This window comes from Electrona antarctica (genome assembly GCF_951216825.1).
Source record: "Electrona antarctica genome assembly, chromosome: 8".
Classification (NCBI taxonomy): domain Eukaryota; kingdom Metazoa; phylum Chordata; class Actinopteri; order Myctophiformes; family Myctophidae; genus Electrona; species Electrona antarctica.
This window is the reverse complement of record NC_136789.1, coordinates 14,399,539-14,414,920: the sequence shown is the minus strand read 5'-3', so window position 1 is coordinate 14,414,920 and position 15,382 is coordinate 14,399,539. Positions and strand designations below refer to the sequence as shown.

Below are 15,382 nucleotides of genomic sequence, written 5' to 3'. Positions count from 1 at the left end.
TTCAGCCAACTTCCCTATCCTACCCCATGCCATCCTCTACAGCCCCACCATACATCTCTCCCGACTTTCTTGGTACCTGTTTGCTGGAGGGCGATCGGCATTCCCGCTGAAGAGATGCATTGTAGAATTCTACTTTAATTACCGCTTTCATTTGTGGAGTTTGCTGTGGCCGTACAGTCCTGGTTAGCGCTCGCTTCTGCCGGACATACTGTCCCTCACGCTCTCCCTCCCAGCGCCACAGAGTTAATCTCGTCAGTATATGAGACTCAGGAAGCTTCTCTTTATTGCATTAGATAGAGTGAACGAATGTTAACCTCCCCCTGTCTGGTCTGTCACTCAGAGGAAGACACAAGGCGGGGCCATCGCTGGTTTGTCAGACAGTGATGGGACACTATCCCAGAATCAATCCTACGCCTGACGTGACCCTCTAACCTAACTTGACACTGACATGATATCTTATCAAGTAAAGTTCTGCATGGAAAGCCATTACTCCATTGAACCATTGTATTGGCCTATTTAAACTAGCTGGCAAGTACCGTTTCTGTATGACTCTGCTGTAAATATTTATTATTACTTTGAGGATGAAGACACAATGCATTTGGCCATATTCACACAGTGACTAATTTTCCCCTTTTAAACAAACTACTGAGAACCATGCAATTAAGTTCAAATACTTGCATGGATTATTTCTTACAGGAATGATAATTAACAGACATTTGGGAAAAGGGAATGGAGGCCTAAGCCCAAAGACCGACTCCTTGTCCTTGGCCCAGAGATAAGCTCATTAACTTCGGTGCTTTCATTGATGTGTGGATTATGGAGCTAAGTGACTTCTTGAGGAATCAGGTAGTACACTGTAGCTTCAAGGGTGGAAGGTGTTAAAGGTGCATTATACTAGGACTGGTCTACCATGCCATGGCTAATCATCACCAAGTGAAATCATACAATGAGATTATGAAAGGGGGAACCAAAGAGGTATTGACCATGACACGATAATGAATGTGATGTGATACTGTGTTTGGTCAGCAACCACCAGTAAGATCAAAGCAAAGACAAGTAATTTGACCATGCACAATTCATTACACAAAGGCATACACTGGAACACATCTGCCCTAAAGAAGGTACACACCTCAGACGTCTTGACAGTGCTCTCTGCTTCTTCTGTCCCACCGGGCTCTGAGCTACTCGGGTCTCTCTGCTGGGAACACAAACACAAGTGCACACGTACAGTAAGTCCATGAAGACAAACAGTAAAGTATTTTACTCACTTCAGCACAACTGCCCCCTATTCTGGGGGAGAATATTTGACAGGAATAGCCGATCTACAAGCTCACAAAGCATTGCAATGTGTCGCAACGCGACGGGTGTGGGCTTGTACATCCGACAAATTCTGGCAAAAAAAACAAAAAAAGGTTTAGAAGGAAACGAGTTAAGAGCCAAGTTAAGAGCGTTCCTGGCGGTCAATGAGTTAAAAACAGGGTTTAAAGCTTAAACCCTTTAAGTGGTTAAGTACAAGTCCTTTAAGACTGACCTAAAAGCCAGATTGAATAATCTGATTTAATATTTCATTATAACAGAAAGATATTTCAATATTTTAAAACTACTCAGACAAAGACTATATTTCTTTATTCCATTACATATTATAACAGACCATGTTGTAATAGTTGGTGCTGACAAGAGCAGCTTAACTCTTGTGCAATTGTATATATTAGTCTTTCCCTTCAGCAACACCAATCCATTAAAATCCCAGATTTACCCTAATGGCAGAATATTATGAAATTACCATTGAAACTACTTTCCAGGGTTTCCATTTATTCAATATTTATATCTTTATATAAGTCTTACACACATCAAATTAATCTTACACTATAGTGTGACAATTAAAAGCATTTCTCATTATCACATACTGTAACTATTATAAATATTGAACTTTATACGTTTCAGAATTATTTGAAGGATTTCGTAGTACTACCGTGTATTACACTTAGAGTATTGGCACTTAAAAATACACTGGGCAACTATACTTGGCTGGGCACCTTGTTGATTTGGTATGCCTTTAATTAGAATTAGCATCCCAGGTAGAGTAAACCTATACATGTACTACGAAACCTATTGTGAAGGTCTGATACAAATCACCACACAGAGACAAAGGCACCAAGGGTCTGACACGCCTCAGCGTGTTTTATTTAACAAAGGTTCAAGGCCGCAAAATCAAATTACTTCATTTTCAAATTAACAATCATGCATTAACTTCTTCTTTTCCTCAGGTCTTCGCACTGAAAGGTAAGAGTTCGTTATATCATCATCATCCAAAGGAACGAAACGTCACTTTATAGGCCTCAGTGTCCTCACTAAGGCTGGGAGATAACTGAAAGATTATTAATGCAGCCTTTCTTCCTGGGGTGGGGTCTACTGGTCGTCGGCGGCCTTCCAAGGTAGGTGCCGGGTTTAGCTTAGGGCCTTCATTCACAGATCAACAGGTAAGTGGTTAGCTCAGGGTTAGAATAGGGTTTAGTTTAGGGTTAGAATAGGCATCTTTCCACAGCGTTCCAGCGGGTAAGTATGGTCATTAATCGTCCTATTTGTCATCAAAAGTCAAAACGAGCTTCTGGGGCTCAGGTGGGCTCAATTTGGAATGTCCAGGTGTCCGGGTAAGTCTTTTGATACAGGCGAAGGGGCCTCTTTATCCACAAGATACGGTAAGATACAAGGTTTCCTTCCGTCACTCAATTCACAGGGAGAAACGGTAAAATACAAGGTGACAAAAAAAATGAAATACACAGAGACTGACAATAAGAAGAGGAACTACAAACATTATTTAAGTGTGTGAGAGGGAGACAGACTGGATGACTTACCGCCCGATGTAAAACAAGATTCATCGTGCCTCTGTGACTGTGGACCAAGGTGAACCAGCCGACGCGGAGGCAGTGAGAGAGTGAGCTTTTATACCAAACATAATAACGCCTCGCAGATGTCTGTGATTGCGGAGTAAGTGGGGCGGTGGGCGGCATCATGTCACTCTGATTGAGAATTACGTCTAGAATAGATTAGTGGTGAATACAAACAATGCTTATGCTAGCTTCATAAATGATGGCCCCGTCACTCCAGAGATTATTAGAGACTTCAAACATAGTCCTGGTCAAAAATGTAATCACTACTAGATCACTCTGGTAAGGTTCCATTTGTCTCAGGGTTGCAGACCCATAAGGGACCATTTGGACCACTGGTGGGCCCCTGTCCAGATGTTGAGAAACATGAGTCTAGAAGATCAATGCTCACGATAGACTGTAATAAATAGCTCTGTAATAGCAATAGTTTGTTGGACCAAGACAACAGAATAAATGTTTTTTTCCTCAAATATTGAAGTAAAATATATCAACATAGCCTATTGTAGTAAGTGACCACAGTACAGTATAAGCATGATTTTTCCCAATATCGAGTGCATTGTGGAATACATTTTCTTTATCCAATCCTGCTTTCACTGAGTAATTATGTGTTCTTACATTTAGCATTCCAAAATGTTAATTAAGTCAAGATACAAGTTATATTCTATTCTCATTCAATCAATTTAAAACCTTGCAAATAATGTGAATGCGGAAAAAGCTGAAATCACAGGAAAATTTGCATAATACAGCCGGCTGGAGTTCAATACAGCTGCCAAAAGTCTTCGCCAAGCTTGTTGGCTGATTTGTGCTCTAATGTGAAGAAAAATAAGTAGGAAGAAATGGGTACACTGACCGATGGTTATAGTGGCTGTGGAGTGTTTTTCCAGCATGCCTCCGTGTGCGGTTTAGTGTTCTACTGTTCTGCTATTGTGTTATTAATTGCCATGGGAATGCATTGGGGGTATGCATGTGTCATTTGTGATTAATGTTGTTGGTCAATGTTCATTGACCATTTATTTCATGCGTGTGTAATTTTGGGGGAAACAATGAGGGATACGAGTATCTGCAGGGAGCACCTCCCTCCCTCCACTGCTCAAGTTTGAAATTATTTGCTTTGTGTGTGTGTGTGTGTGTGTGTGTGTGTGTGTGTGTGTGTGTGTGTGTGTGTGCGTGCGTGCGTGCGTGCGTGCGTGCGTGCGTGCGTGCGTGCGTGCGTGTATAAAAAAAGTATTCCTATCGAGTTATGTTGCCAGCATACTTCATTTTCTTTTTTTTATTGATTTTACAATAAAGCATACAAAATACACATGACTTACACAAAAGAAAGAGACAAGCAAAACAAACAAAACAAAACAACTAGCAGTCAAAACAGAAAAACCCCAATGGACAACACCCCTCCACATTCTGTTGTTGACAATAGTGATTATATCTGTAATGTATTACCAATTACAAATTGTTAATGCAACCGGCATACTTCATTTTCAAGGAAATTAAGGTAAGTGTCTCTAGGGGAAGTGGCAGAGAGAGAGAGAGAGTTGTATGCCGCTGAGCAGACACTCAATGCCGGGTGATGGTACCAGATTATAAAGATGCCGGCCTCTCTTACAAGCCAGAAGGCGCAGGCCTAGCCCAAGACAGGAGTGCTGGCAAGAGCAGCTGACAGGCAGACGGCCGCTTATGGCTACTCGGGAACAATTATTTGGCTGGACTGCCTTCAAGAATGAAGCCAGGTAACAACTGTCCACCAGATGGAGAGGAGAAAAGGAGAGATAAGGACCCTACTGTATGTCATAAACAAACTGATACATTGCAACTATCCTGCCTTCTTGCATTACATCCACAAGTCTTTGTTCAAGGAGCAATGGATGGATATTCTATGATTCTCTAAAATTCTTTCTCTGTCATGCTTTGACTGCCTCTGCCTACATCACACAAGTCGGGTGGGTGGGACGAATAGCCAGTACAGCAGGTGTCTTCAGTCTCACCGCACCAGTCACAAGAGATGAGGGAACGACTGTAAGTGGCCTAAATGTTAAACACATTGTGTTTAATTACCCAGCTTCGATGTCATTGAACCCTCCAGCTCCGCTGCCGTTAGTACAGGACGACACTGCTTTCCCAAGTCGGGAAGGATAGGCCAGGCTGACGGAATATGTCTGAACTGTGTGTGAACTTAACAACATGATTGATTGACATGGGAGCCTCCCTCTCATCTCCTTAGTACGTCTAGGGATCCAGCCAGACTCAGGAGTCCCTCTGTGGTTGACTGACTATCTACAGATACAGACACTCAAAGCCTTTTTGAAAATAGGAAGCAAATGTTCATAAATTCGAAAAATAAGATTTTTCAGCGTTTCCATCGACTGATATTAAATGCGTTCATGAAATAAGCAGTAGGTAGTGCTATTTTACTTTTTGACTTTCTTTTAGGCTATACAAAAATATTATACACGGACTGACTGGTTGGCGATTGGGCTGCAAGTCCTCTATGCTGTCCAGAGGCTGTCTTTCAATCAGGTCTGTTAAATAAATAAGCGCGTGTTGACTTGACAGGGATTGGTTAGGTTTCGTTTTCAAGCACAGGGACGCCTCTGACTTTTGTGAATGGACGCGATGACCGTGAATTTACATTTTGGCTGTGTTGATGTCATTTCTAGTTCAAGTTCAAGGTTCAAGGTTGTACTTAATTGTTACATCTTGTGTAAGATACATAAGAGAACTTATTTTTGTTTGGCTTCCTTCCTCCAGACAATGCAGCAGCATAGATAACATAACATAAACATCAAACATCAAATACAGCAAGCACAGCAAACAAAGGGACAGAAGAAACAGTGCAAGAAGCAAACAACAAGTAAAAAAAAAAGTAACATATGTACATGTGCATGTTTTCCCTGTAGTAGCAACGTCAACGCACTCTCCGGGGGAGAGCAAGAGCCTGCAGACAGCAGAGGCTTCAAAAACAGCGCTGCTAGGATCCTGAATGAGAGTGAGTAAATGTATCCACATCACACCCACCCTGACCCTGGCCACCCACCCCCCGTTCACTCCACTGACTCCCCGGCGTGTGTTTTTTTTGAGGGGCGCTAGCCGCTCCTATGCCCAGCTTTCCGGATTTGTGTGAACACAAACATAGACTTGTGAATGGCTGATAATCCCATAGTGATGATTTGATTGGCTGAGCAAAGTGAAGATGCCAAAAGTGATTGGCCGGAATTACATTTGTGATGATTTGATTGGTTGAGCACGGAATGTGATGTATAAGAGCGCCCCTCTCTTCACATGCATGTGTTTTTTTTCTTTTCCAACTGTTCAAAAGCGATATAATGCAGGTTCAAAGCTTCTAATTAGAAACCTCTTCCGCAAGTGTGTCCATACCCCATTTGCACATTTCATTGGTGTAGATTTTCGTCTTACACAAACATTAAATTCCCATTGACAATGAATGGAGAATTTACGTCATGATCTATGATGATAAGAGGTGTGATTTTTTTGATCAATCCACCCCCTTCAAGCGCAAAAGTGTTTTTGCGTTAAATGAAGACCGTGTGTCCATTCAGGAATTTATGCGCAAAAGCCTTAATGCAGGGCTTGATGGACAGGGCTTGATGGAAACGCACTTAGATCTCTGTGGCTGGCAGAGATCCAGGATGAGTAGGCTATGTCATTGGACTGAATGTGCTTGATCGATGGGGGAGCTGTGGTGACAGCAGTGAAGCAGGCTGTCTCGATGTCACCGTCCTGAGAAACTGTGAGTGTATCAGTATTGTCAGTGACTAGAGGTAAGGACTAGTGTTTATTTCGTCGACTAAAAATGATGAAAAATGTTTGTTGCCTACCTTTTTTCACTGGGGAAAAACTGAATAAAAATGCAATAAAAACTAAGCAATGTTGACTAAAACTAAGACGTATATTGACAATTTCGTCAACGAATAAAAACTAGATGAAAATATTCGGGAGGGACTAGATGTTGAGCTTGTAGATCTGCTATTTTCAGAGTGCAAAATCGGGCATCAAGGCCTGCCAAAACACAGTTTAGTCAACAAAATCAACTGTAGATTATGACATTCAGTCGGCTAAAACAAGACTAACACTAAAATATTTCAGATAATTAAAATATGACTAAACCTAAATGAAATTGTATTCAAAAGACTATGACTAAACTAAATCAGAATGTGCTGTCAAAACCAACACTAGCACGGACTACGGAGCACAGCGGCACCACTAGTAGCAGACAGTTACAGTGACTGAGAGGATCCGTGACAACCCCGCCAACACCAAACCCCTCACCCTGCACTGAGAGAAGGACACCAAACCCCTCACCCTGCACAACCTGCACTGAGAGAAGGACGACGATGTGCTCATCAATCTGGCCTGGAGTTGGATGGAAGCCGGACAGCACACTGAGTGATCTTGGCACTGCCCAGCATCACTGACATCAACGGATTGCTGTATCACAAGTGGCAGACATCTGAAGACAGGGGCAACATACAACAGTTCCTTAATGCCTCCGCCCTACAATGCACCAGATGGTCTATGGCCGGGATGGGCCACTTTGGGGGCTCAAAGACCCCCTACAACGTTTATATTGGCCGAGCTGAAGGCACAATGCGGAGCTACACTACAGTACATGTCCACAAATTTGACAGCTGTGGCGCAAAAAGACTCCACCCGGTGCTCACGCGCCGCTAGGTAGGATAATCATAAGGTTAAGTCAAAATGCCTCTAAAATATAGCTTGTGCCAAAACAAAGATAGACCGCCGCCTATGTGGTAAACTTAGCAATACATTTGACAGGCAAGGGATTCAATCATGGGTTTCAAAATCATAATAAGAATACAAACAAATATATATATTAATTTATTAGCTACTCTTGTTTTGAGAGAGGACTTGGGGTGTCCTGTTTGGTCCAGGGAAAAATAAATAATTGATGCATTCAAATGTGGCTGTAAGTGTATCCAACAAAAATGCTTTGCTTCTTTCCAACTGCTCTTTACTGGCAATAAAAATATTTTTTGTCCAGCTCATGAATGTAGCCTGTGATAGTGTGATTAGTGAGTAACAAGGAAAACAAAACAAAATCTTAACCCATGGTTAAAGAAAGGATCGACCCACAGTCCGTGTAGTTTGGCATGTCCGGTGCAGGCGCTGGACAATGACAACAAAAAGGCAGTAAACTAATCAAATTAGAAAAGATTGACTTCCTCGTTGCAATGAACAGAACAGCCAACTGATTTCCACATGGACGTATGGGTCAAAACGCAATTACTAGATCATGACATGCCATACAATGACAAAGAACAAGCCGACAGTGAATCAAACTTTATTTTTGGATCTTTCCAGTATTCAGTAGGGGCATTCAACTTCATTTTTAATCTCATTAATGTTCATTTATTATGATCTAACCCAGTTACGGAGCACCATTAGACTGCACATGACCGTGGCAGGCAAAGAGTGTTAACCCCCCTTTTGCCAACCCAGGAAATATCAAGTTTCTTTAATGTCTCTTAATCCAGAATTAATATTATTTTATTTACCGTCTGTTGGATGTTTTTAGCATCAGTCGCTAGCCTCCGGTAGCTCCCATGTCATTGATTCCAAATCTAAAGCATATTTGGTGCTCAGATTGAGGTAAAGGACGATGTTTAGAGCTTAATAAAACTTTAATCTGACCTTGCGTGTAGAAAAGCAATCTTGATGTTGACAGATGACGCTCTGGGGTGAGGCTATCACTCATCACACAACCACTTCCGGTTAAACGCAGCTTAAAGAAGCTGACTAAAGAGAGTCTTCTATTGCATTTTACTGGCACTGGCTCTGTATGGAGCCATCTGGTGGCTGGCATATATTCGGTTAATATCCAATTATCCATGGATGGACAGTAAGTCAGCCAGTCTGCAATGACAATAATGACTGTGCTTTGATAAGGTTAATGTTTATGTATTATCAGAACATGATTTATAGTGCTACCACTGGCATTGTAGGCTCAAGCCAAGCATCGTTCATAATTAGTAGGCTAATATAACGCAATGTAGATACAACACTGACAAAGGCTACACGCCGAAACAAGTTTGTTGTTGTGCTGTCCATACCTAAGATGAAACAATAAAGTGCCTTCAAGGACAGTTCCGTGAGTGCTGGTATTATCCTTCTTTATTACATGGCTTGGTTGAATGCTTGATTCTGATTGGTCAATCGTTGAATTCAGCGCTCTATAACAGACCGCTGCCTAATCAAACCCTCTGAGCACCAGCTGCGTCCCGCTTGATTTACTGCTGTTTCCAACATGACAGCCATGTAAACACACACACACTACTAGAGTGACACACAATGTCATTTACAGCTAAACATTGCTCTCAAAAATGTTTTTGAAAACATTTGAGCTAGAAATAGACAAAGCAGTACCCGAAAATGGATTCTATTTGATCAACTCACTTCCTTGTTTTCCGACAGTGCTCCAGCCCTGTAGCTGGGCAGACGCAGCAAGCGCGAACTTATGGAATACCTTTTTTGTTGTGTTTTGGGTCAATTTATTAATTTATGTTAGGTAGCCATGTAATAAGCGGGATAATCTGGCTAGGTGGTCAGGGTGAGGCTCAGGGTGATTAACCACCTCGGCTTCGCCTCGGTGGTTAAACTCCCTATTGGTGAATTATCTCCCGACAATGACCACCTAGACAGATATTATCCCTTACTTAAAAGTGACTTAAAAGTGTCTCAGGGTGAGGCTCAGGGTGGTCAGGGTGAGGCTCAGGGTGGTCAGGGTGAGGCTCAGGGTGGTCAGGGTGAGGCTTCAGGGTGATTAACCCTTACTTAAAAGTGACTTCCCGACCGTGCACTCAGTAAAATAAATGATCAAAGAGATTGAACAAGTTGGAGTCGTGCGTGCTTCCTTCATTTAGAAATGAGTCCAGCAGGAAGAGATTATGTTTTCGCCTCTGTCTGTGTCCATTTTACATGGCAGTCACTAATTCTTCTTCACTACCACATCCTGGTACTGTAGGACTGGATATTCTCAACAAATCAATATCAATCAATGGTGTTTACATATGCTCTAGTTTAACTTTGCAAAATTGAATGCCTTGCCTTAAATGCCACTGTTTGAATGCATACATATGTAATTGTATAAATATGCACAGTGCACACTTGCCAATGGTTTAGAGGTTGTTTTTTTTATGTGCACAGTGCACTAAGGTTGAGCAATATACCAAAATGTTCCTATCGCCCATCGTCTGGCCCAAAATCGCCAATGGACGATATATTAGTGCAATGTGATTCCAGTTTACAGCGGGTCGCGAGTCGAAAAAAGGCAGATCCATCAAGCTCTCAACACACCGCGTCAGCAACACATTGAGAACCCACAGACCCGCCCGCCTATGCAGCACTGTTCGCAACGCGTTGAGAGCTTGTAGATCTGTCTGTTTCTGCAGTGCGGTTCGTTCACGTTGTCAATAACAAAATAACCTAGATTACAGGCGGAGATGAAGTGAAGTTCAATCAGTGCAACAAGCTAAGCTAACACCACCACCAGCCTGTTAGCTTAGCTTGTTGCTAACGATTTGTCACTCCGTCTTTTCCTTTTCTCTCTTTTTTTGTATTTTTTTCCCACCCCCGACTTCATTGATTCGCATTTTGCTCACACTTACATTATTTCACTGTACTTTAATTGGGCAACATATTATTTTGCAAAATAAAAAAATAAAAAATAAATCTAATATTCGGTGATAGACTCATCCAATCCACGATTGCCGATGTATTCGTATCGTCACCCAACCCTACAGTGAGTGCACACTTGCCAATGGTTTAGCGGCGGTTGTTTTTTTATACTTTTGAAAAAGAAGCCGATAGAAAGAGACACGTTTGACTGTAGATGAATAGGATTACTAGCAGCTTATAAAGCTGACTGGTACAATGCTAAGTAAAATGGCAAAAAACATGTTCCAACAAAAATAATGAATAAAGTCTGACTGAGAATTGTGACTGAGAAATGAACTGTCAAAACAGAGCCAACTTTAATGTTACATTACATAAACGTGTAAATGGTATTGGATCATTTACCGTTCCATCAGATGAGTGATATTTGTATTCATTCAGATACAAAATACATGATATACACATAATGAACTGGTTGGATTCATCCATGTCAAGATGAAAGAGAATAATGATTCTGTTACAGAAAATAAAATTGACTTTTTGGGGGGGGGTTGCCAATTGAGTCTTGGCTTACAAAATCTGTTAATACTGTAGCGTTGCCCAATTTAATGAGGAATGCTTCCAAAGCAATTGTAGACATACAGTACTAGACATAGACAGAAAGGTTTAGAAGACAAAAAGCTAATGAGGTTGTCAGCAGTCATATGCATATGTACTGTGGGTGCTGTTTCCTTTACTCTTTCCCTCTGATAGGATTTGTTGATAAGAATATTGGAATAGGCTCCCCCATATCTAATTGCATTAAATCCAAGTTAAAAAATAAACTAAAATAAGCCATTATCAGTAAAGAAATTAGGTTGACTCAGTTTGATTTGTCTTTCTCTTTTCCTCGTTTTATTTCGTCTTTATTATTTTTCTTTCCTTTGTTTTATTTTGTATAATATATTGTCTCATACTGGATTTCTTAATAATTCATAATTTCTTGTCTTGTCTTTTTTGTGGACCCCAGGAACAATAGTCTTAAATAATGACTAATGATCCGTAATAAACAACAGTAATGCAATAGATAAGTACATACATGCTAATGTTGTTTAGTGTTAGCCAGAAGGTAAGTATGATACTTCAATAGATGAAAAATACAGACTCATGTTTCACTGATAAAGTAACTGTCTGTTACATATACAAATCTGGGTAAACTTTAATGTTACATTACTTAGACATGGAATTCAATCCTCTGCTGCTTATCTGACGAGAACAACTTGTATTAATTCAGATACAAAACACATAATGAACTGGTTGAACTGGTCTGTGCCTAGCACAGATGAAAGACACAATGATGATGCATGATGTTGCACAAAGTCAAAAGGGTTTCAGTTTTGGCTTGTCTGAGTTTTTGGCAAATCTTAATGAGCCTCGGATTTCATTGTCTGTAAATGCTGTGGCATTGCCCAATTTGTGTGAGAAATATATTTCTGAAGCTTGTAGGCGTAAATAGGATGGATTTTAGAAGACAACACGCTAATGAGGTTGTCAGCAGTCACACATGCAACGGTAGCTTCTTCACTCTCTCCCTCTGATAAAGAGAACTAAGAATTGTGGGGACACAGGATGAATCTTTATGCTGTTTGTTTGTTTTACCGTTTTACTGCATCTATTATCTGTGTCTGCACTTCTTCTCAATAACAATGTTAATAGAAAAGTGTTCTGTTAGTATGCTAATATGTTGTTTACTTAAACAGGTGGTGTGTATGCTATTCCAATAGATGCCACGTATGCTACTTGATATTCTAATTTCTCAACCACTTTGTTGTTGGTTGACAAAGGTTCATGGCGCTTACTCCACCCTTGAGAGTGTCTGCTATGTAGCCTACATGTTTAATTATAAGAAGCTGCTCTTTACAGAAGTAAGCTCACTGTTTCTCTCTCTCAGAGCTGCTCTGTTTCACAGAAGTAGCCTATTGCCAAGTTCTGTGTGGAACTGTCATAGACAATTCAACATACACCAGGTTGTCAAGAACAATGCACATGCATTTGAAGATGAAGCATCAGAGACAACCGCTGTCCATTTCAGCATCAGGTCACATATCATGCAGGTTAAGCCGCAGGAAGAATGCATGCACGCACGGTCCCAACCCATGAACATTTAAATTCTGAATGAGGAGAGTCAGGAAACTGTTGTGAATGCAGAAACTGTAGTGGATGTTCAAACATAATATACAAAAATGAGGCAAGACAAGAAATCAGACAAAATTATGAGTGATTTTAACTTGAGTAAGGCTCAAGTTGCATTACATTATGCATAGGTGTGGTTTGGGCGTTACGCAACTTAATCCAATCAGTGTGCCAGGTTCCATTCCCTTTAAGAGATCTATTATCCATAAACCATTATGCCCTGGATCTTGCCTTATGGAAGAGCAACAGCGCTGCCTGGAATACATTTATTTTAGATACAGAGGGTTGTTTTGTGTCCAGTATCTCACTATTCTGCCATCCACTCCACGACCAACACAGCTAAGTTATGCTGCCCCCCCCCCCCCCCCCCTCCCGTGTTGTTTATTTTTCTTTTCTCTCCACCGCACAGAAATGCACCAAAACACATGTCATTTCATTGACTCACAGCTCGCTCAATCTGTAAATTTCGGTCTTTCATTTGGTCGCAAGTATACTGCCTCTCTATGAAACGGTATCAAGCGAAAACGGAAGTTCGGGAAATCCGATTAATTAAATAGACTTGCACTGAACTATGGCGAAATCACATTGGAAATGACACCCATCGAGCATCATACATCAAGCCGAGGCAGCTCCAACTCAGGTCACACCATCTGAGGAGCGCATTCTTTTATCAAACGGATTGGCATTACGCGTGGTTTGAAAAGGCACTTTCCGTTGTCCTAAACCTGTGTGCATAAGATAGCAAATATAGGGAAAGCGCATCGACACGCCTGCAGACACACCTCCACCCGCAAATACAGGTGTCGGCAAAATGAATAGTGGGTTGTGTGGCCGCAACATAACGTTTACGCACAGTGGAAGCTCCTATGCATAATTCACGGAAAATGTTTATTACTTATGGATAAAGAATGGCGTACGATGGAGCCCAAAATATACTTTTATAAGGGATATTAAATGTTTACTTCTCAGAAATTCTCGACACTGTAAGATCACCACAAAAGCTAAATTCAACTTTTCCAAAGACCTGACCTTTAAAGGTTATTGCCAGGGGTGCACACAAGCGGTGCACCGCACTGGCATGCGTCGTCAAAACGTTTGGTGCGCGGTAGATCATAGGCATGGAGGCGCATTTGCGCACCAGCTGAGAGACAGGGATTTAGAGAATGCTGACAGGCATTCAAAAGGAACTCAAATTAGATGTTAACGTCCTGTAAGTAGACTTAGAAATAAAACTAGTGTTGACTAATCATTACAAGTGGCTCTTATTTTGATGAGGCAGTTTCTGCACAGGAAGTCCGTTTCACTTGTAAACAAGCTACGATGGATGAGCTGTCAAAGTGCTAGTCGCTAAACCACGTTAGCGACCATATTTACAATATGAAAACTTAAACTCACTTAAACAATGTAGGTTACACACGCTGGAATTAAACATGGAACCTGCAGGCAGCATTAGGCGAGTAATTCATTGTATATGTGTTGGACGTTTGTGGTTGTGCTAGAGATAAACGGACAGGTGCTGCCAGTGGGACCTTACTGCTGCTTAACGACGACACTGTCTGTGACTAGGTGTACTAGTGTAGCTTTATATCTGTTGCATCTGAAAGCAGCATAACGTTGTGGCAGGATGCGAACGTCTGTAACCCCCCCCCCCCGCTGTGCGCACCAAACTATATGGGCAGGTGCTCCTTTGAGTACTAGCCCAAAATAATAGTGTGCACCCCTGGTTATTGCTCACTATTATATATACGCATGTGTGTGTGTGTGTGTGTGTGTGTGTGTGTGTGTGTGTGTGTGTGTGTGTGTGTGTTTCATTGACATGATGACATTACACCAATATATATATATATAGGCCATATACCGGTATCTACCGTAAAAAACAAACAAACACCAGACTACCTTTTCCTTTAATGTAATGTTTTGAGCTTTTTTTAAATTGTATTACTATTTCTATCTAGCCGAGAGTACAGTTTCAACAGTTATATTGGACATTATTATTATACCGTACTCACTCATATCTTCTACCAGAGCAAAGTGGGTTAAACAGTCCCAATTAAAAAGTGCATATAAAGTCACATGATCTTCAGTAGGCATGTTTTCTTGGAATAGCAGCTTCTTTTGGATTCATCTTTCTTGATATTTCAGTGTTTCATGGCCCTCACCTCTTCAGCAGCACGCTCTATTCATTCCCTTTAATTAGAATGTCCCCACACTGACAGGCACACATGCATCACCTCCTTTATCTGCTCTGTTCCCCCCTTCTCTTTCTGTCTGCCAAGTGAACAACTTTAGAATAAGAGTGGGTGTCTTTTTCTTTTACCGTCCAGATAGCTTCCATTGTATTATGTTCATTGTCAATTTTACAACAGCATTTCAGTGACAGTGCAGCATGAATTGTGTAAAAAGTAAGATGTTCCAAGTTAATAGGTGTGTTTAAGGAACCATGACCAATGCTGACTTCTGGTACTCTCTGGTAGATCGGTGTGTATATTCAGGGTATAGTACAGCATGTATCAGGCTTCCGTAATCCATGAGCCCAGGCAGGCACTAAGTGGTATCACTCAAGGTGCCGAATTCTAGTTTGGTATTGTGACATTTTCTAGATATATTTCAACATGATAACCCTTCCAAAGTGTTAGCTTAGTCTCAGCTATCAGCCTTTAATGACGTTATGTAAT

At 41.2% G+C, this 15,382-nt stretch overlaps 1 protein-coding gene across 1 annotated transcript in view; it reads right to left on the bottom strand.

The window, feature by feature from the left end:
- The window catches only part of dlg2 (discs, large homolog 2), a 220,597-nt gene that overhangs the window by 169,538 nt on the left and 35,677 nt on the right, over window positions 1–15,382 (bottom strand). The window contains exon 3 of the mRNA XM_079508565.1: window positions 1,130–1,198. Within this exon, the coding sequence (XP_079364691.1) occupies window positions 1,130–1,198 (69 nt within the window). The remainder of the gene's footprint in view (window positions 1–1,129; window positions 1,199–15,382) is intronic.